The sequence below is a fragment of the Ambystoma mexicanum genome, chromosome 1p (genome assembly GCF_040938575.1).
Source record: "Ambystoma mexicanum isolate Mex_15411 chromosome 1p, UKY_AmexF1_1, whole genome shotgun sequence".
Taxonomy (NCBI): domain Eukaryota; kingdom Metazoa; phylum Chordata; class Amphibia; order Caudata; family Ambystomatidae; genus Ambystoma; species Ambystoma mexicanum.
Genome location: NC_090921.1, coordinates 997,234,164 through 997,257,905, shown reverse-complemented (window position 1 = coordinate 997,257,905; position 23,742 = coordinate 997,234,164). Strand labels below are relative to the sequence as shown.

General features: G+C 45.5%; 1 protein-coding gene across 1 annotated transcript in view; it reads right to left on the bottom strand.

The window, feature by feature from the left end:
- Positions 1-23,742, bottom strand: part of HYDIN (HYDIN axonemal central pair apparatus protein) — a 3,273,799-nt gene that overhangs the window by 2,734,601 nt on the left and 515,456 nt on the right. Inside the window, exon 9 of the mRNA XM_069654775.1 lies at positions 7,596-7,779. Coding sequence (XP_069510876.1) covers positions 7,596-7,779 — 184 coding nt within the window. The remainder of the gene's footprint in view (positions 1-7,595; positions 7,780-23,742) is intronic.

The following is a 23,742-nucleotide window of genomic DNA, read 5'->3' as shown; positions in this document are numbered from 1 at the left end:
AAAGTGCCCAAAAGTCTTGCAAGGGTTCAGAACGAGTTGGACCAATAGAAAGGGACCAGTTAGATGGTCAAGGCGGCCAGCCCAGTCCAGAAGGTTAAGGGATTATTGTTACCTTGTAGCAATCTTTAGAAAGGGAGGCCTGGCGGACACGGTACCTTAAAAATGGTGAGAACGCTCCAGAGGGGGCAGTGGTTCCTGGCAGCAGGTGCAAGTCGGTGCTTCATCCGGGGGAAGAGAGGATCTCGTTGTGGAGGAAAACAGGAGTCTGTTGCACTACCAGGGAAGAAACCAGCCGCGGAGTTCTCAATTAAAAGGAGCAGTCCTTTTATTTGCGGTCCAGTGGTAAGTGTCTATCCGGTTGCCGGGGTGCTTGGCGCGGGCAATTCGACCACAAGACGTCCTGGGATGCGAGCAAAGAAGGTAAACTGGTTGTGCCCACCAGTCAAGGGAAGAAGACTCTCCAGCCGGGAGATCTCCTCTGTCGTCGTGAAGTGGTGAGTCGGTTCAGCAGGGCTCCACCGTCGGATTTTCAGGTCCTGTGGCGACTTCTGAAGTTCCAGTCCCAAAAGCCCTGCTTTTAGGCAAGAAACCCCCATTCATTCAGCCTAGCTGTCAATCAAACATGCTAAGTGATGAGCCGGCCGGCTCACCACTTAGGCCAATCACACAAGAGTGCGACTTGAGTTGCCAAGGCAACTCAGTCCTGGGTGCCTAAACCCCCTCCCACACCCCCTGTGGTGCCCAGACAGAGTGGCACCACTTTGGAGGGCTTCTGTGTAGAAGCCCGCCAAAAGTGGAACAAAGGGCTCGACCTTTGGTTTGGAGTTACAGAGGCGAACACAACCGCCATTTTAAAACCGAGTTCTGGCAGAAAATACCAACCAGTGAATTAATATTAAATAAATAAACCAGCGGTATGTTAGAGGCTATGTTAAAAAAGTATTAGCCTCGAACAATGGGAAAATCCCATAGAGCTATATTAGCGGTTGAATATAAAAAAGTAGTATCCACTGCCACCAGCCAAAACTCGACGAGGGGGGACGGGACAATTGCCCCTACCAGTACGTCCACAATATGATGGTTTGTACTGGTTCTGTTAGTAATTTGGGACTAGTAAAGCCAATGGTGACTTTACATGCCCTGGGAGACAGTAGTCAGTCCCAGGGTATGGAGTCTATGGTGGGGGGTCACTATGACGCCCCGGTGTTAGTGCGGTGTAACACACATAGAAAAAAACATATGAGCCCCTATGGAGTAAAAGACCCCATAACCCATGAAACACATTAACATTCAAAGGAACACCACACATCATGTCCAAGAGTGGGAAAAAAAAAGAGTCTCACTCTTGGCAGGAGAAAAAAACAAACTCCAGAAATCCAGCAAAGCTGCTGGGGGACTCACTAGGTTAGGAAATTCATCCTAAACAGAGAATTCTCCCTAACACAAGGTAGCACCTGCGGATGCAGACTTGGTACCTTTGCCCGGTCCACCACGGGTGAATTGTCTGTGGCCCCTTTGAGCTGGCTGTCCTCTGCCTTTTCTAAAACTGATGTAAAAGCGAAAGGACTTACCCCCTCTAGGGCGTACCTGTGGGGCGGTGTGGAGTTTGTCGAACTGCAGCTCCAAGGGATTTGGCCACCGCTTTAGAAGTTTGTAACTTCTCCAAACTGTCATCAGCTTTTTTACCAAATAGATAGGTTCCGTCAAAGGGCATATTCAGAAGTCTGGATTGCACATCAGAAGCAAAGCCAGATTTCCACAACCACACAAATCTGCGGATTGTGGTACTAGCCGCCATGGCTCTGCTGATGCTGTAAACAGAGTCCAGACCGGTTTGGAGTGACAAACACATTGCATCCCTCCAGTCTTTGATCATATTCAAGAAGCTGTCTCTCTCCACTCCTTTGGGGAGGTAGTGAGCCGCCATTGAAGCACACTCCCAAAGGGTGTTACTGAATCTTGCCAGCGTGCAGGTGGCGTTAGCAGAGTTAAGAGCCATGCTGCATGCCGAGAAGACTTTCTTGGCCATGGCGTCAAATTTCCTGTCGTCATGATCCTGTGGTATCATGGGGAATGCGGATTGTCTGCCTGATGAAGTTGCAGCTTGGGCTACTAGACTCTCTGGAGTCGGGTGTTTAGATACATAAGGAGGGTCTGTAGCCAATGTCCTATATTTTGCAGAGTTTTACTGACTGCAGGAATTACTTCTGGAGTCTCCCAATTTGTCGTTATTTTTTTCTGTAAGGCTCTATGGAAGGGAACTATAGGGTCTTCTTAAGGTCCCTTATCTAAAATGTCTGTTAGGTCATCTTGGTCAAAAGTGGGTATGGGTGTCGTCCACCCCATGAACTCCATTACCCTGTTCATAAGTAACCTATAATTTCCTTCTGCATGGTCACTATACTCCAGATTACTAAAGTCCATCTCTGGAAAGGTATCAAGACCACTGGCCTCTTTTAAGGACTCTTGCAGATCCTTTAGCCGGACCTCTTCTGGTATAAATTCCTCTGGTAGAGGAGGTCTTGTAGATTGTAGACCAAAGGGCCTTTCTGAATCTGAGTCTTCCCCTTCTTCATATATGGAAGATAAAGCCCTGAAATAATCAGCGCATGGAAGAGGCCTGAAGCCCATCTCAAGTGATGAGGGGGCTATATTAGCCATCAATGGCTGAGAAAGACTCGAAATCGTCAAGGTAGACGTCATAGGTCTCCATGTAATTGTGAAAGGTGTATATTGTCTCGAGATTGGCCTTGATGTTGTCGAGGGATTTGGGATTTTCTTCGATGTCGTTGATGGGGTCGACACCGGTCTCGACGTTCCCGAAGGAGACTCCAATGCCTCGGGTGTGAACGGCGTCGAAGAGGCACGAGGCGTTGGTAATTTCTCCTTCGGCGATGGTGTCGATGACACCGTTTTGGATTTCAAAGGTAAGGTCGATGTCTTATGCGTCGAAGAGACTTTTTCTCTACTCAAGGGTTCATGACGCTCTCGAGGAGTATGTTTTGCCGAGGTCGATGACTCACAGCTTTCATGTTTATCAGGTTTTTTACCTGGGGTATCGCCTCTAGGTATCTCCGAGGGGGAGCAAGGCCGAGTTCTCAAAGACCCTTAACATTTTCAAACGAAATTCCTCCCACTGAGCCAGGGAGCTGTACTTCGTGGGCAAGCAACTTTTTCTGGGGAACTGGAGGATGAATATGAGGGCGATATATGGCACCTCTTCTTATTGTGTCTCGAAGTGGATGAGTGGTGTGATCCACTCCGAGACCTCGAACGGGAGTGCTGTCTTTTTCAACGAGGAGACGACGGTCTCGACTCATCAGAGGTCAATTTCGAAGGGGTAGCAGATTTAACAGTCTTACCTTTCTCCAGCTTTCCCCTATGCTCCCTCAAGGCTTTTGCTGTCATGGAAAGACATTCTTCACACTCTGAACACGGGTGCTCTGGGCCCAGGCACCATAGACAGATCCTGTGGGGATCAGTCAAGACATCTTTTTCCCACAATCCCGGCATTTGTTTAAGCCGGATCAGGGCGTCGATGGAGCTGACGAAGATGCCATCATGGATTGAAGATTCAATTTTTTTACACGAAATTTCGAAGTTTTTGATTCACTGAGGAATCGAGCGTTACGTCTCCGAGGCTTATGAAGTACGGAAAAACAGAACTGAGCAATGGACGATGCTCACGACTATTTATACCTATGATGACGTTGACGCCGATATAGTGGCCTCCGAGGGACATCGAGGTGAGGGACATCGACACGCAGCACCCTCTACTGGAAAAAGAATTCCGAGGGCAGCAAGCTGGAAATGAATACATCAAAGATAAGGAACACGTGGGAGGACACAATCCATTTGAATGAGATTATCTTTTGTATTGGCACAACACTGTCCAAAGATGGAAAGACCTTTGCTATAGTATCCAATACTGCTCCGATAAACTGAATCCTCAGAGTTGGGATTAAGCTTGATTTGGCTACATTTATTGAGAAGCCAAGATCGTACAGCATGTCAACTGCACATTCTGCAACACTTCTTCCTGGGATTGGGCACTTAACAGCCAATTGTCTAGGTAAGGGTGGAGCTTAACCTTTCTCAACTGCAGGTGGAATGCCACTGCTCCCAGAACTTTGTGAAAACTCTGATGGCTGAGTTTAGCCCGAATGGGAGACAAGTGTACTGTTAGTAAACCTCCCAATGGTAAACCTCAGGTATTTTACGGTGTTCTTTCAAGATGGGTATGTAGAAATGGGCATCTTGAAGTTCCAGAGATGCCATCCAGTCATTCTACTGGAGTACCGTCAGCATCTGAGGTACTGTTACCATGTGAAAAGTCTCCACTAATAGAAATTGGTTTAGATCTGAAAGATCTAATATAGGCTGAATTCCACCTGTCTTTTTTGGAATTATAAAATTGCAGGAGTAGAAACCACAGACCGTTTCCCCTTTCGGGAGCCAATTCTATCGCTCCCAGAGAGAGAGAAGTTTTTTAATCTCTTTGAGAAGCTCCAGAGGTGATTTTTGGAGCTTTGGCGAAGAAGGTGGAGGTGTACCAGGAAGGCCAGAGGGTAACCTAGACGAATGATGTTCAGATTCCAAACCTCTTGCGTGAGGTTCTCCCACGGTAGGAATTTTCACAATTCTTCCTGCTACTGGGGTTGTATGCTCCTTGATGTAGATTGGAGCTGGTCGAATGTACACCTCAGATGGAAGTCAAACAGACGTTTTATGATTCTGTGTGGTAGAAGCAGCAAGGGAAACCCCTGACTTAACCTTTGGCCTGTATCACCTCTTCTTTATGGAGGAATAATAGGGCTTTTTTGAGGGTGTTGTGTTATTACTCGTCGTAGAACGAACTTTGAAAGATCTAACATTTTGATGGTAAGGCTGCTTCACTGAGATGGAACTTAGAGATTTGGTGCAGTAATACTAGCCTTAAACTTCTGAGGCACTTCATCAGTGGACAGATCAAATGTTTTACAATCAAATGGTAGAAGTATTATTACCTTATCCTCTAAGTCTTGATGTAAGGATGTTGCTGACAAATATGCATGTCTTCGATGCATACGCACCTGTCATGGCCCATGCCGTAGTGTCAGTCAAGTCCTTTATTACCTGCAATTGTTGAATTGTAGCCTCTTCACTTCTGAGACCCAGAAAGAGAATTCTTCTACCGCTTCAAGAAATTCAGAGAACCGATCTAGGTCCTCCCAGTACAAAATATTAAATGCCCCCAGAGCTGTGGCTGTATTAACTTGTCTAAGCTGCAAAGAAGCATTAGTAACTGGAGTAACTACAGATGGTGCTACTATGGTTCCCACATACTGAGGGACCACAGGTGCTCATATTTTGCCTTTTATATATTGCGCTGAAACCTCAAAAGGTTCAGCCAACATGGTCTCCAAAAGAGTAGATCTAATATCCTTGGCCATATCCGAAAAGCTCCCCTTTGAAATCCTCTAGCTCAGGCATCGGACGCAGGGATGATGAGGATCAGCGGCTGACTGCTTCCTACACCAGATACATTGTTTAAATCCCATGCTAAACGACGTGTCCGAAGGAGGCACTGGGGGAAAGAAAAAAAGAATCGAAAGGGAAAGAAAATCACACCAAATCGAATGAAAAAAGGGGAGTGAACAGCACAACATAATCTCCCAAAAAATTAGGTTGTCCCGGAGCACTGCAATTCTGACCCACCAAGTAGGCAGAAAAAACAGAAACTCGATGTGGACAGTTGGTGACATAGGGGTGAAAGGTGGGGCTGGCGTGCGGAGGGACGCACATGCACCGGAGAGACCCATCACTTACAAGTTCTTAAAAAGGCCCAGCTATCTTTTTGAGTCCACTTTTTCTGACCCACCTGCAGATGGGAAGGAGAGAGAGCAGGACGACAGAGAAATATATCAGGATGTTACATTGGCTACCTAGTATGCTTTAGACTTTCCAAGCCACTATAAATCCCTTACCTCTGTACTGAGGTAGATATTGTACCCCAACCAAGTTCCATCAACAGCTTTAGTTTCCCATAAAAACCTACCAGTTTGTAGACTCATTGTGCCTATTCAAACTCCTTTATCCCATACAACAATGAATTCAGAAATCAATTTATTGAACATTCAACCACAGCGACTAAACTCCCATTTCTTTGAATGCATTGCCTAGTGGACGACAGTTCATCTCATTTACTCTATGTATTTACTTTTAATTTGAAAGCAGTGGCTGGCTCTTCTACTTTACTTCGTCAGTCATGTAGGGGAGCAGAAACAGGAAAATTCCACTCTGAAACTTCTGAGAGTCATTCAAATCACTCGACCAGTAAAGCCCAAAAGATAAATTTCCACTTGTGCAGTTCTGCAGATAGCTATCTTTCCCACTTTGTTATGTTGCAGTACGTTGGTATCATGGTGTCGCCGGATTTGGCCACATTTCTGGGGAGAGTCTGTAATGGTATCATGAAAGACTGAATGGGCTTGTACAAGTGCTCTGCCTCCTCATGGACCTGCTATCAATCCAGTGGTAGAGATCTCCTTTTGACTAAGGTGAAGTCATCCTTTCCAGGAAATCTTCCAACAGACCTCTTCTGAATACATGTCAGGAGGTCTACAGAAAATCCTTGAGCCCAACATCTGCCTGTTGAAGTGCAGGTACCTTTGGTGTACGCTATTGCTTTCAAAAGGGTATGCCACCCTTATCATGGTCCTACTCTGTCCTAGCCCTGTCCCATACTAATTACACGATTTACAGCTGGTATGTACACTGGAGTCCTGTACTACTAACATGTCCTTTTTTTTGCCTCTGCTCACACAATTTTTGTGGAACGCTACATGTTTTGATTTAAAGCACCCCACTATTTCTTGGTTTGGATGTGGAAGACCAATTAAATGAGTTTTCAACTCCCTGCACATACAGTATCTTGTTAGGTGGCAAGCAAAGAGGTACACTAGACGTTCTTGAGTCATGTCCAAAATCAAGTCTCATCTTTGTTAAGAAGGCAACACTTGATACTACTTTTGAACAATGTACAACACTGTTGTGTGACTATTGTTTATAGAGAAGGCCTCCCAAAAGGTCATCTGAAGTCACAGGCATTTAGATGGAAGAATATACTGCAAAGGTTCAGGGGGACCAACAGTTGCACATAATTCGAGGGATCTCTGCACCACATTAAAGAGCACTGCAATTTGGGAGTGACCCAAAGTGGAGTGGTTAGAGGAGTCATGTTTTGATACACCATTATTTATGCAGCAGATCTTAGCACAGAAGGCCCAAACTGGAGTTCTGATTCTCTTATCCTTAGCAGTCCCATGAAGCTACTTGCAGGTACAGGACCTCCTGGCCTTAATATGCCTTAATCCTGGATAAAACAACGGATCCCATTCTCTGGAAACCATTCGTTTTGATCATATGCCTAGTAGAGCCTATTTGAAAGTCTGCCTGAGTAGACTAACTTCAAAGTCAAATGTTTCTTGGCTAGTAGGGATCCTGTGAATACAGTACATTCTCAAGGCTTCAAACACATAAGCAATAATGAAACAAGAGCTACTGAACACTGATTAAGCTGTTAAGTCTTCTCTAAAAAGAGGCCAACATCTTACCACTGGTTCGACAACAAAGATATTGTCGGAGAAGAGCATGGCATCTCTCTGGACTGTTTCCTTACGGTTGTGAAATGTGCGGGAGAGGATAGAAAGGCGTTCCCGCATCATGGGATCTGCACCACACTCTGAGAGGAACCGGTTGGTCTCTTCCTCTTCTTCTGTCTGGAGACTTGTGCAAAACCTGCAAGGACAGGAAACATGTTCTATCACAAAAGAGTTTGCAATGTCAGAAATGTCCTTACAAGATATTACCACTTGTCTCTGGAATACTCTGCAGCATATTATGTGGAGGCAATACCACTCAATTTGCCGTGCAGGATAAACTGTGTGGTAAACCCAATGTGCTGAAAGAAGCTGCAAAGTTTTAAAATATTACGCATAACTAATGAAAGACAGAGGCAGAAAAAAAATATTTTCTAGACACTAAATAATATGTCCCATGAGGGACAAAGCTTCTTAAGCTCAGATGCAGGGAAGGCTGGCAAGCACACTGCAAATCTCCATCAGTAAACTGCAAAATGTATTTCGTTTTTTTTGTTTTTTTAAACATCTGCTTTGCTCAATGATGTTAAGTGTGGGGCAAAGATATGGGCTACTTCTCATCAACAAAAATGTTATTTTCAACTTTATAATATTCATAAATATGCAATAACATAATTGTAGAAAAAAGGATGGATTAAAAATTGGAAGGTAGGTGAATGAATTTGAAAGTAAAGGTATGTTAACAGCACGGCAGAAGAGGAGAGTGAGAGAGGTGAGCACAGCCAACACCTCATCTATCACAAATGGAAGAGCAAGTATCAGGAACATCTGAAGACCACAAGAGATGCATTTCTCAATTTAGGTCACAGCAAGAAGGAAGGCAATACGTCAGAAGGCAACAAATCCTGAATTGTATTATTTTATATAACAGGTAGTCCTCAGATGAGGCACTCCTTTGTGTGTACTAGCCTACACGAAGTATGTGATATTAATAGTGTACCTATTACAGTTTTTCAGCTCATGTGTCTGCATTAAACATGCGATACAAACAGTGCAGCATTTGAACTCTGCTTATATGTCTATCTGCACTAAGGCCATGAAAAACTGCAGTGTTCACACAGTATATTGATGTACTGCACAATGGCTCTGAAAGCCTTCTTTGCAGGGTTTTCAGACATACAATAAGAGGGTGACACCTGAAAGGCTGATGGTCGCAGAGAAGTGATTTGAACCTGTGAAATGTAGGTGTTTGTGACTTACCAAATGTTTCTATTACTCTAGCAATAGTAACTGCATCTGCACTCAATGTGACTACATACGTTAAGTTCACATGTAACCATTTTTTTATTATATTTGCAGCCAAAAGCTCATCAGTAACCATTGTTCAGCGACCATTTCCAAGTAATTGGCCAAGAGAAAGGTTCATTTGTAATGGTCATTGACTTGAAAATGCAGTTAATAATGCAATGAACACAGGATGAATTAAAAGGAGTTAAAAATGATGAATTAAAATGGTAAGGTAACATGTATTAATAAATGCTTTAAGAATGACTGAGCGAATGAATTAAAAACAATGGTGTATAACGCATCCAGGGTAAAAGCCGTTGAAGGTTGCATGCCTGTTGTATTTGAAAAATATTAAAAGTGAAACAGCCGTTTTTCTTGAAAACAAAACACTTTGGCAACAGTAAAGGTGCCAATACGTACACTGCTTTTATACGGCGGATCCCCTTTCCCATCCACCTATATATATGAGACGCTTAGGTATGTTTCTGTACTCAGCTGATGCAATTTCTCAGTGTTAGGTTGCCCACTGCTGTCCAAATGGGAAAGTGCACTCACTCCAACAACAACTACCATTTCAACAAATAGAATGAGCACGGTTCTACACAGTCACCTTCACCTTCCACTATCGCAAACATTCAGAAGTTACTTCTTTTCACACAGGGCACGGCAGTTCCAATGTTAATGTTAATGTAAATGTTAATTTATGTTCCAACAGTTAATTACCAACTCAACGTTTCAGAATCTAAAGAGCGTGCTTTAATTATGCTACTATGCAATCTTATGCCATCACAGGGACTCTGTAATGGAACAAGCTTGACAATTGCACGCCTACAAACACACTTCATAGAGGCCCGTGTGATCGATGGAACTTAAATACTTTTCTTATACCCTGCATACCTCTCATTCCATCTGATACATTTAGCCTTCTCAATGACCATTAGTAAGTCACAGGGACCTAGGCCCCCTTCCTGAAAGCGATCAGTGGTAATTCTGATATTTAATAAGGGGGACAGAAGTGACCCTATGATTTACTGACCAATACAGACCTTTAAGATATGCTAGAAAGACTTATTTTATATGTTGGGAACAGCTAGTTTTTACTATTTTATCAAATCGATCACTACGACAGCGAAAAGCTAAAGAGTATGTGTACATCGGGAAACGTGAAACATTTCCATTCAGCAGGGCACATGTCACTGAAGAGTTCACAGGAGATTAAGTTGGAAGTAAGGATTTTTCAAATTGGAAGCAAGTAATTGTGCTCGAAGAGGCATTCTCACGAACTATGCTTTCATCACTTATTATAAGACATCAGGGAATTTAACAAAGAAAGCCTACCAGCAGACATATCACATATGAGAAGACACATGAGAAGGTTCACATGTGTGATGAAATACCATAATGCACGTTAAAAGTTTGGTACACATCCCAGGCAAAGGGCCATGTATATTAAACACATCCACAGCTTCATCTGCGGAATTTGATAGTTTTCTGGGCAGGGTGCCCAAAAAGGTACAGGAACCCAGGATTCTGGGCCTTTTTAAAATAAATTCTTTTACAGTCGACCAGAAAAGAAGTCCTAATACGTCCTCCATGTGTGCGCATAGCCGCCAGCATTACAGGTGTAAGAAGCAGGTTGAATTTAGGCCACTCCGTCCGCATCAAAATTAGACCATGACAGTTTTCCTACATGGAGCGGGCGAAAAGGGCAGAGCAGATTATACGCTTAGTGTCCTCGCTCTGTCCAGGAAATAAATCCAAAATGGCAGGCAATGTAAAAAACAGGCTGAGCTGCTTCTATTTGCCAACCCAATCAAACTGAGTCTGCATGTAACAATGGACCACTGTTACAAGAAGCAGATTATCTCGGAGGCCAACCTTTGTCATCTACTGCATACTAATTCACTTTATCCCAAGTCTTGCATGGGAGCCATGAGTACCATCCACCTTTGAAATGGCCCCACATTAGACAAATACAGTGCTGCACCAATGTACGAGTTCAAGTGTGACTTCTTCATATTTACGCATTGTTTCAGTCATTGCACTTGATGTGGAAGTTCTTGGAGGTCGGTCCTACACTCCATTCTTTGGTGGTTGAGACCTTGCTAAATTGAGCACAGAGGAATGTGAAGAAAAAGAAAATCCATTTAAAATGTTGATGGGTACAGGGAAATAAGCGTCTGAGGTTGGTGGTACATAAAGTATGAAAAATGTATACTAGTTAGCAAACCCTAAGGCTGCTGGCTGTAAGTATATGGAATTAACATTTACGATGGACACTCGATGAGATGAACAAGTTACTTACCCCCAGGTAATGTTCTTTCGACTGGATTTTCCTCCCACATATTCCTCATCTTTGATATGTTATCCAGCTTCCGCTGCTTTGGAAAATAATTTTCGGCAGAGGGTGCTGCGCATCGATGGCGTCGACTTGATGTCCCTTGAAGGCTTCCGCCTCGAGGATGATGGCATCGAAGGCATATATAGCACACACATCATCCGTTGGATTAAGTTCTATTTTTTTCCCCTTACAGCAGAAATACCCGCATAACTATTGGAGTTACTTTACTCAGCCTTGAAGGAACGAAAGCTGTAATAGCATGGGAAATTCTACTGTGGGGTAGGCTGGGAGGGCGATGAGGAATACCTGGGAGGAACATCCAGTCGAAAGAACGTTATCAGGGGTAAGTAACTTGTTCTTCAAATGGATTATGTCCTCCCACGTATTCCTCATCTTTGATAGACTCCCAAAGCAGTGTTTGATTTGAAGGGAGTAGAATTTACACTTTTAATGGTTTTTATGGACCGAGTAGGGGACTGCTATACCAAAGATACCATCCTGACCGAGGGAAGATTCCAGGCAGTAATGCTTTGTGAATGTGTGGATAGTAGACCATGTTGCTGCTTCACAAATATTTTTTTATAGGGACACCCTTTTGCAGGGCTGTAGAGGTAGACATGCCCCTGGTGGAATGGACCCTTAATCCTTCCGGAGGATCCTTCTCTGCCAACCTGTAACATTCTGAAATGGCCAGAATGATCCATCTGGACAAGGTCTGCTTGGAGACAGCCTGACCCAGTTTGTGGCCTGTATAGCTAATGCACATCTGATCATCAACACAGAGTTCCAAGTATATAAAAACTTAAAGCTCTAAGAAGGTCCAAGCTATGTAATCTCTCATCCTCCTTGCTAGGATGAGGGGGAGCCCGGGGGGCAGGAGAGGGTTGGGGGGGGGGGGGGGGGGGTTGAGTAGAAACAGGGCAAAACAATGTTTTGTCCTATGTGGAAATCAGAAATGATTTTGGGCAATAAATGTAGGTTTAACCATTAAAACAACCCTATCCGTGTGGAAGATAGTTAAGGGTGGCTTGGACGAAAGTGCCTGAAACTCACTCACTCTACGTGGGGATGTTAGAGCTACCAATAGAACGGTCTTAAAGGTTAACATGAATGTAAAGGTTCAAAAGGTGCACACATTACAACTTTTAGAACCAGATGAAGATTCTAAATTGGAACATGGAATGGAGATGGGGGGACACGTTGGTGAGCCCCTTTAGAAATTGTGTCACCAGTGGAATTTTGAAGTACGAACATTCCTCTGACGAGTGCTTAAATATGGACAGGGCCGCCAAATAGCCTTTCCTAGTACCAATCTGGAGCCCCAGATAGGCTAAAGATAGCAGAAAAGATAAAACATCCTGTGTTTTACATAGAAAAGGATCTACATTCTTTTCCCTGCACCAGTCGCATAATGTATTCCAACAGCATTGGTACATTGGCCCAAAGCAAAATCTCCATTACGTCATCTGGGAGGTCCCAAACCTTGCATCTCAACCTTTCAGAAACCGAGCGTGAAGGTTGAGTGTCTTGACCTCTGGATGGAGAACCCAACCCTCCTCTCTTTGTGGTAGACTTATTGGAGGACAAGTGGACATGTCCAGAAGGTCCAGGTACTACGTCCTCCTGGCCCAATCCAGAGCAATTAGGATCATGTATTTCCCAAACTTTCTCAACCTCCTGATCACTTGAGGAATGATGGGGACTGGAGGAAAGGCGTACAGGAGTGGAAAATCCCAGTCCACCACGAACGCATCCCCTAGAGCTGCTCTTGAGGGAAATTCCCTGGAGCAGAACAGTTTGCACTTCCGATTGACACTGGCATGAACAGAGCCACTTGAGGGGTTCCCCAAAAGGTGAAGATCTTTTGAAGGACTTCCTGAGCTAGTTCCCACTCGTGGGAGTCTGTACTGTGCCTGCTCAGAGTATCCGCTGCCATGTTCGCCTCCCCGGCTAGGTGAACTGCTGATAGGGAGATTCCTTCCTGCATTGCCTCTCTGCACAGTGGTAGTGACCCTACACCTCTTCTCTTATTGACGTAGTACATGACCACAGTGTTGTCCGTCATTATCAGGACAATCTTTCCCCGTACAGAGGGCAGAAAAGCCTTCATCGCAACTCGGATTGCTCTCAGCTCCAAAAGGTTGATATGTAGTTTGGACTCTGATGGAGACCAATGACCATGGATTGTCAGCGTGGGCTCCGCATCCTGTGAGGCATCCGTAACTACCGTTATCTCTGGCCATGTTTGCCAAAAAGGTTCTCCCTTAAGATGAGAAATTGTGATCATCTTCAACTTGTCCTTCCTGAGGAACTTGTTCAGGTATCTCAAGTCCAAGATAAGTGTCAGTCCTCTGTACTTCTTGGGGATTAGGAAATAGGGATAATACAATCCTTTGTTGCTCTCTGTTACAGGTACTGGCTCTATAGCACCTTTCTCTACCAGGATAGAAGTTTCCTGCAAAAGGAATGGATCTGGAACCTTTAATGAATGGTTTCCCAGTGGATGATTGAGGTCTCTGAATGAAGGTGAGGCAGGATCCCTGGTCTATGGTTTCTAATGCCCAAACATCCAAAGTAATGCCTCGCCATTCTTTCAGATGCTGAGACAGTCTGCCTCCCACTGGGTTGTCATGAGTTAAGACCTCAGAGGTTTTGAGGTGGCTGAAGCACATGTTTTGCACATCTGCCTCGTCCACCACGAGGGAATCTTCTTCGGCCTCTTTGACCAGCCAATCCTCTTGCTCTTCTGGAGGAGTAGAAGGGAAAAGGATCTACCCTTCCAAGAAGGTCCACTGGGGTGAAAAGGCTGAGGCTGCCCGATGGTGGCACCTAGAGATTTAGCTGCTGCCTTTAAGGTCTGCAGCTTCTCAATGCTTTCGTCAGCCTTGCTGCCAAAAAGATGAGACCCGTCAAAAGGCATATTGAGGAGTCTAGACTGCACGTCTGTTGCAAATCCGGACTTCCTCAACCACGCAAACCTGCGTATCACAGTGCTTGCTGCCATGGCTCTGCTGATGCCATCAGCAGAATCCAAAACTGACTGTAGAGGCTCACACATTGCCTCTTTCCCATCTTTTATAATGACAAGGTAGCAGTCTCTTTCTTCCCCTTTGGGAATATGTTCAGCTGCCATGGATGCACAGTCCTATAAGGTGAAGTTAAATTTTGCAAGGGCACATGTAGAGTTGGCAGACTTGAGAGGCAGAAAAGACTTTCTTCAAACCAGGCGTCGATATGCTTATCATGCCGATCTGGTGGAATGGTCGGATAGGCAGCTTGTTTGGAGGTAGAGGTTTGCTGCTTCCACCACCAGGCTTTTCTGGGGTAGGGTGTTTAGATAAGTAGTTGGGGGTCATTACTTGACGGTCTATATTTTTTGGTCACATTTTTAATGGACCGTCTGACTGGATTCTGGTGCTTCCCCGTTTGCAATTACTCTTTTTTGTAGAGCAACATGAAATGGTAGGATTGGATCCCTTTGAGGACCTTTGTCCAGGATATCCATGAGGTCATCCTGTTTGAATTGGAGAGCAGGCCGGCTCCATCCCAAATAAGCAATGACCTTGGTCATTAATTGCCTGTAAGAGGCATCTGTGTGATCTGCCGGGTCTGGCTTGCCAAATTGCAATTCTGGAGAGATGTCCACCTCACTGGCTGATTTTACATTATCACACAGGTCCTGCATTCTGGACTCCTCCGATAAAAAACTATCAGGAACATTAGGTGTGCCATATTGTAACCCAAAAGGAGTATTATTGTAGATTGAAGGCTCAGTCTTCATAAATCGATATGAGAGATCAAAAAGAAAATCCTTTCTTGGCAATGGTTTAAAGGATTTTTGAATGTCTGGTGGAGGCGACGATGGCTTCGATGGTTTCGAGCCAGATACAGATGGAGTCATCGTCAAACTTGGTTTTGGCGTCAATGAAGTCGGTGTCTTGGACGCCAGTGGTGTCGACAGTTTCGATGTTGACCTTTCCGTGGACTTTGTCCGTGACAGACTTCGATGACTCAACAGAGTCTTCAATGATTTTTCATCGAGTTGAGACCTCAACAGCTCTCGATGAAAATCTGTCCTTCGCCCAAGGCTCGAGGGCGCACAAGATTTGGCTCTAGGCCTTTCCTTACCGGCTTCAGAAGGCACGGTAGGAGCATGGCCTACTTGTTTCGAGGGAGCTTGTTTCTTGAACCTTTTTATCATTTCCTGCCTGAATGATTCCCATTAAGCCGGAGTCAAGGCCTTAGTAGGGCAAGATATACTCCTCTCTGGAGATGAAGACGAAGTAGGCGATTTATGATGCCTTTTCTTTGGTTTTATGGTCAACGAGGAGGAGTGGTGAGAGCCACTCAGTGACCTAGGCCTTTTAGTTTTCTTCTTTCGCAGAGAGTCGTCTCTCGCTTTGTTGGAGGAATGTTTTTCAACAGGGTAGTCATTTATTTTTTGGGGGAGTCTACCTACCGCCAATTTCCCTTTACGCTCCTTCGGATCATTTTCTGTCATCGATTGACACGACTGACAGGTCGGGTCTTGTGCTCCACACACCAAGGCACCACAGACACACACAATGTGGGTCTCTCAGCAACATTTTAGCACTTCAGTCTTGCCATTTCTTAAACCCGGTCTTCGGGGTTGTCGGAGCCAAAGATGAAGACATCACGAAGTAATATGAAGCACGCCGTAGTTCACAAAACAATAGCTTACTCGGAAAAACAGAACTGAAGCCAACAGGCGCTGCACATTCCATACATACCTTCGATGACGTAATCCTCGAGACAGAGGCCCTCGAGGGATATCGAGTCGACATCGACGCACCGCACACTCTGCGAAAAAAAAAATCCGAAGCAGCTCAAGCTGGATATACGAGATATCATAGATGAGGAATACATGGGAGGATGCAATCCTTTCAAAAAGCGGTGTAGCAACCACTTCTACTGCCTAAAATAGGGAGCAAAAATACTCTCAAATAATTGGAAAGAATGGGCGTACCAAAGGGATCCTCAAATCAATTAGGACAAATACCTTTATCGTATAGCTCAGGTTTTAATTACCTGCCGTGTCCATCTGAAAGGAAGCAAATTGACTCTACAATTTCTCTTGCATTGATGGATCCTGTTTCGGTAATTGATCTGATTGTTTTAGATTGACAAGGAGACATTTCTTTGCCTTTTACTTCCTTTGTTAATGGAAATTTCTCTAATTTTGATAAAGTGACAAATGAGACTTCTGTTGATTACAGTCTTGGTTTGCCTAATGAAGATCCTATGTTAACTATGCCTCACTTATCGTCAGTCGATTTCATTAATTTTGCAACTGGTGTCCTCTTAATAGCATTTCTTGGAACATCACTTGACAAAGTTCTAATCATTCACACAAGCACTGGCTCCGTTTTATAGCACTTTTTAATCTGATTCTACTGAAAGAAACCTGGTTGTTGAATTCTGTATATATAGATGCTTTTTAGTATTTTAATGTTCCTGCTTTTCCATGCTAACGAGGACGGTGCAAGGGTTGATTATCTTGATTAAGACTAACTTCAAAGTGGAAATAAAGAAAATGCACTGTATCTTAAAGGACTATTCTATGTGTCCTTATCTTCCAGGTCTGGGCTAAAGGGTATAGGTTTGTAACTTTCACAACAGTTTCTCAAAATTATCAATTTGGACCCTGTATAGACTGTCTGGATCATATGCTTCCTTAAATAATGGCAGGGATACGAATTAGAATTGTGTTCTTGTTGTTGGTACCTTTTTAATGCCTCTATTGGGAATGTATTATCTCCAGTAGATTTGGAGGAAGAAGAAAATCTTTCCTGGGTTATATCCCACTTTTGTTAGGTACTTTACATTTGTTAATGTTCAAGAATGGAAGTTATTTAAACTTCCTTCAGCTGAAGGATATGATCGTTCTCAAAAGGTCATTTAAAAACGGCATCATCAGCTAAAGGCACTTTTGTCAGATTCTCCCTGGTACCAATTGATTTTGTTATATGTAGATTGGATGATTGGTATACAATTGCACACTTTGAGGTGCTGTCTCGAACCGAAAGTGATCACTTTCCTTTGTACGTACAATTTACAATCATAACTGGGAAAACAAACTTTACTATTCTCCAAATGCATCCTTCTAAAAATCCAAAAATGGTGACATTTTAAACTGTTTAACTTTGAACATATTACCTGATCAGATGATTTCTCTCAACAAAACCATTAAACATGTAATGTCTGCCCCATGAAGACCCACAACAGTAAGTAGTTCTGTCAACAATTGCTACAATAGGGATCGTAGATTGGTCAAATCTGTGTATTGTCTGTCCTTAAGGATGTGTCTTCCACAAGAGCTTGAATTGTAGATGCCAGCTCACAGGTCATCTATAATATTCGCTAAAACTACTGCATAAAAAGAAACTTGGGCTGAATCACATTCGGCCTGCACTGCTAAAGATTCTCCAACATTATAGCAACTAGTGGCCTCAGGTACCTTTATAAATAGCTCCTAAACTGCTTTACAGGTTAATTTGCCAGCATTGACCTGGTTTGGATCATTTCTCTAGACTATATTCCTATCAGCAGGTTGGACCTGTTCTAGACACCGACTCAATGGTTCCATTACAAAGTCTAACAGATGATTTAGAGTTAAGGAACACGTTAGAGATGTGTCTGCTCTAAGGGTGCCTGGTCCCGATGGTGTTCCAGTTGATCTCTACAAATCAAACACCGATCTTTGGACCCCTTTGCTACTCAATGTTTTCCGAACTGTTTTGACCACTAGAATCATTCTTCAACATGGTTACTTTGTTTGATTGTCCCTTTTTTTTTTAAATGGTGATCATCAAGATTCAGCCTGCTATCTGCCAATTTCTTTATTAGATATCTCCCTTCAATTATTGGGAAAGTCAGTAATTCAGTGTGGGTTGAAAGTAAAAATGTGATCTCAATTTTACAGTTATGTTTTCAGGAATTAGTGGGCACTGTAGAATAGTGTTTACACCAGATATTAATTGTGGACAAGTACTACAGAATACAGGGAGTATGTTTTTAACTGAATTTCATGGACTTGTCCTTCGCCTTTGACAAAGTTGTCGGCCGCTTCTATGGACCACTTTGTTGTCTTTAGGCATTGATGGAGACATCTTGAGCTTACTGATCGGATTAGATACTGGAAGCAAAGCTTATGCTTATGCTTATGTTAACTATGGCAATCTAGAAGAAAAGACTGGGAAATCCCCTATAGCCCAGTCTGTTAAGCACGGTTGTGCCATTGGACCTCTCATTTTTAATCTATATTTAAATGGTCTTGATGATGCGCTTTGGTCAGTAACAGTAGACGCACGGGACACCTACACCATACCTGGCCTATGAAAGCAATATTTTGATTGTGCATACTCCCACCACTTTACAATTCGTGTTATGGGGATATGGGAATTTTACGAACCAGAGAAAAATTATAGGGAATATTTCAAAGTTTAAAACTATGGTATATCAAAGACCAAAATTCAGGAATTTTAGGTTTTCTATTTTAAATCAACCCTGGGCAGTGTATTCTGTTGACTATTTAGGTATTAGATTTTCACATTCTAATAATTGGTTGGCCCACATTGAAAATACAGAACTCTGCATGAAACAATACTGTGGTGGTATGTTTTGCAGAATAATATGTAGGGGGGTGTTGTATTTCCCTCCATTAAGGCTACAAAGCAAAACCCTGTGGTTTGGCCTCCTATGCTAGTGGAGCCTGGGCTTTAAATTCAATTTTATTGGCCCTGATTGTCCATCACATTCGAAGATCTATCCATGGTGTAAGGAACAGGTTACTTACATGTAACTGTTGTTCTCCAGCATGGGTCTGGCATGGAGTCACATGCTCATGAATATTCCCCGTCAGGCTGGGAATCCTCGGTAAAGAAAAAATCAGTATCAGTTTCGTTTCTGATCGGTCTTTCTTAGTAGTAACCAATCACTGGTCTCTGGGTCATACTGCCCCCAGCCAATGACTGCCCTCTCCCTAAGCCCCGCCCCTGGCAGCCATCCTCAGATTTGGTAGCACGTAAAGTGGCAGTATGTGTCATGATCTCTGCTTCCAAAAGGTCAGGGTTTTCCCCAACTCCCTTGGAAGCAGATCCATAACCCAGGTTCCGAGTGCCAACCAGTCCCAATTGGGACCTTTTGGACCCAGTCCTGGCGCCAGTGGCACCAGGCTCATAAATATGCCCAGTCCCAGCGCTGGAAGCGCCGGGCTCATAATGCTTGGGTGGACTTACCTGCAGCAGACCATGCTGCTTACTTGCCTGCCAGTTGAGCCTCTGATCCTCTTCTGTTTGGAACTACTTTTCCTGTTGGGTGGGGCAGGAGCCACTCCCTAGATTCAGAACACGAACTCTTCTGGAAAGCAGGAACTCTTTTCTTACCTAGGCGTGGCTGTGGAAGGAGACACCTAAGCACTACAGGAGGCTATTTAAACCACACCCGATGGATGAATCTTGCTTTGCGTTATTCTGCATCCTCTGCAGCAGAACGCTCATCGTGTCTTCTGCATCTGATCCTGGGCCTAAGGAAAAAGGCTTACCATCCTGAATCCAGTCTTCAGCAACACCTATAAAGACAAGAAAGAACAGGTTAGCATTATGGTCTTCAGTGACAGCTCTTCACTTACCTGGTCCATCGGCTGTCACCAACGCCTCGCGCTGCATTCCGGCATCTGAAAGACAAAGGCTTACCTACTCTTCGTGCGCTCCGGAGGTCTTCACACTGCATTCCGGCATCTGAAAGACAAAAGCTTACCAACTCTTCGCACGCTCCGGAGGCCTTCGGCGCTGCATCCCGCATCTGAAAGACAAAACAAGGTGCGTTTAAAGACATTGGGGAACTTTAATACTCACGTGCCATTACTCCTTTCCACATCTAACCCAGTGGGTATTCCGGCACCCTGCAGCCGCTCCGAACTTGTACCTGCAAAATAAAAAGACAGTTAGAGCGCATCGTGAAGCAGGCAACAAGCGCTTACTTACGTGCTTCCAGGCGCTTCTATTCATCACACGGGCTCCATCTTCAACTCACTTCAGCCCGTCATCCACCATCGCCGGAACCCTGCAAAACAAGAAACATCATTACTAAAGACATTAGAATTACTCGAAACTTACCGTTCGTGCAGTAAACGACGGACAGCAGTCCTCTGAAGTCAAGAGGCCTGCTCCCCTTATCCAGTGAAGAAACTGGTTACAGCACCCTGCCCCGAGGCAGATGGAGAGCACGGCGTTCACTTACCTAAGGTGAGAGCGTTAACCTTTGGGGTTCTACAGGAGAAGAGAAAGGGAAGAAGAGAGAGACATTCAATAACCCAGTTCCTTAATCCCATATTTTCTATCTGCAGACATCTTACCCTTCAAGTCAGACATACAGTGCACAGAGGTCCAGCCCAAAGAGCCAGCCGTGTGTTACACATCACCTTTGAAGATACGGTATACGCCCAGTCAAGACCGGCGCCTCTACAGGAATCAGGTGAGCGTTACAGTATGACCAAGTGAAGAGCCGCAGAGGGGAAGGAGGGAGGGTTCGAATGTGAATCCGTGCCAGACCTATGCTGGAGAACAACAGTTACAGGTAAGTAACTTGTTCCTTCTCCAGCATGGGGTCTGGCATGGATTCACATGCTCATGAATATAAGAATACATAGCAGTACACACATGCACAACCACGGGAGGTGGCAAGGCTCAACATTAAGCATTACATAAAACTCAACATTGATTGATTGATTATTTGTATAGCGCCTATACACAATGTGTTTCAAAGCGCTTCATTAAGCATCTCTTACCTCCTCACCAGGCTCACCTTAAGCGAACAGGTTTCGCAGCACTGCCTGGCCGACTCTGGACTCCTCCCTGGAATCCCGGTCGACGCAGTAGAATCTCGTGAAGGTGTGCGTCGACCTCCACGTCGCAGCGCTGCAGATGTCCAGCAGGGGCACACCAGACAAGAACGCCGTGGTAGCAGCGATCGCTCTGGTCAAATGGGCTCTCGGACGGCCGGGCAACGGTCGGTTTGCCAACCGATGACAGTGCATGATGCAGCCGGCGAGCCATATGGAAATGGAAGCCTTCGAGAGAGCCTTCCCTTGGTTCACAGGTCCAAAGTTCACAAACAGCTGTGATGTCTTCCAAAAACTCTTTGTTCAGTCCACGTAGAACTTCAGCGCTCTAGCTACATCCAGCAAGTGCAAAGTCCTCTCAGCCGGTGACGAAGACGATGGGAAAAAGACTGGCAACACCAAGGGCTTATTGAGATGAAGTCCGACGGCACCGTGGGCATGAAGGAGGGGTGCGTCCTCAGCACCACCCTCGTCTCGTGGAAAGTCAAGTATGGAGGCTTGTAGGAAAGGGCCTGAATCTCTCCCACGAGTTGTGCAGAGGTGATGGCCACAAGGAACGCTGTCTTCCACAACAGGAACTTCAACTGAGCCGAATGCAAGGGGTCGAATGGCGGGCCCATGAGCCTGGTCAGCACCACGTTGAGCTCCCACGCCGGGGCTGGAGCCTTCACTGGCGGGAACGATCGGAACAGTCCTTTCATAAACTCCTTCACCAGGCGATGAGACCACATGGACGACCGTCCTGCAGTTCTGGTGTATCGGGAAATTGCTACCAGATGTATCTTGATGGAGGCATGAGCTAGTCCAGCTTTGGCCAGCGACAGTAAGTACAGTAGCACTTGAGGGGCTGTAATCCGTAGAGGGTTAATCTTCTGTGCACGGCACCAGACAGAGAACCTCTTCCACTTGTGTCCATAGCACTTGAGAGTTGAGGACGCCCTGGCCTTTGCAAAAACCTCTCTGCAGTCAGCCGGGATATCATACCCTCCAAACTCTAGTGCTGCAGGAGCCAGGCCTGCAAGTTCAGCGACTCCGGGTCGTGATGAAGAATGGCACCTCCTTCTCTGGAGAGAAGATCTGCGTCCGTCGACAGTTTGACTGGTGGGGACGCAGACAAGTCCAGAAGGTCCGGGAACCATATCTGTCTCGGCAACGTCGGTGCAACGAGGATCATCCTGCACCGGGACCTCTTGAGTTGGTTGATGAGCCTGAGCAGCAACGGCAACGGAGGGAATGCATACAGGAATAGGCTGTCCCACGGCAACGAGAAATCATCGCCCATGCCCCTCGGCTGCGGAAACCTGCTGGCGAACCTCTGGCACTTGGAGTTTGTCGCCGTGAACAGGTCGATTTGGGGTGTGCCCCATTGGCAGAAGAGTTGATCCACTTGATCCTGGCATAGTTCCCACTCGTGGCACAAGCGCAGCTCCCTGCTGAGTGAGTCGGCGAGGGTTTTTATCCCTGCTAGATGAAAAGGTACCAAAAACATCCCCTGGGCAACAGCCAAGTGCCACAGATCCTGACCTTCTTTGGACAGGGCTAGGGATCTGGTTCCTCCCTGCTTCCAGATGTAGAACATTATGGTGGTGTTGTCGGTGAAGATCCTCACCACCTTGCCCTTGAGGGACGGGAGGAATGACTTGAGTGCCCAGAACACTGCTCGGAGCTCTAGTATGTTGATGTGGAGCGGCCTCTCCTCTGGGAGCCACAGGTTTCTCGCATGAAGATTTCCGGTGTGCGCACCCCACCCCTCCAGGGAGGCGTCCGTCGTCACCGTCACCTGGTATACTGGGGTCTGAAAGTCCGTGCCCGCTGTGAGATGCGCGAGGGTGCCCCACCATCGAATCGCTTGGCAGAATACTTCATTGAGCGAAATCTTGTCCTCGAAGCTGCCCGACGCGTGCATCCAACTGGTGTCGAGGAACTCCTGCAGAGGACGCATCCGAAGCCTGCACAGGTGCACCAGATAGATGCAAGAGGACATCATCCCGAGAAGGGACTTGATGGACCTCACTCTGGCCACGTCCGTGGCCAGCAGACGCTGTACCTTGCCCAGGATGGCCTGCGTTCTTTCCTCCGACGGCGAGGCCAACTGTGCTACTCTATCGAGCTTGCTCCCAGAAACAGCGCAACCTACGACGGAACCAGGTGGGATTTGGGGAAGTTGATGGAGAATCCCAGGTCCGTGAGCAGCCGAACGTTCTTTGCTGTGTGTTCGACAGAGAGTTCCCTTGTCCCTGCTCGGATGAGCCAGTCGTCCAGACAGGGGTAGACGTGGATCCCCTGCAGGTGCAGCTGCGCCGCCACTGGTGCCAGGCACTTGGTGAACACCGTGGGCGCCGACTTCAATCCGAATGGGAGGGCCTTGAACTGGTAGTGCCGCCCCTGGACTACGAACCTGAGAAACTTTCGGTGTCCTTTTAGGATGAGGATGTGAAAGTACGCATCCTCCAAATCCAACGAGGATAGGTAGTGGCCTTCCTCCAGCTGGCCCAGCACGTGCTGGAGGGTGACCATCCAGAACTTCTGTGCCTTGATGTATTTGTTTAGCCGACGCAAGTCCAGGATGGGACACAAACCTCCTGTCTTCTTTCTGACGAGGAAGTATCTCGAGTATACTCCGGAGCCACTTTGGGACGAGCTCAATGGCTCCTTTCTTGAGTATTGCCCTT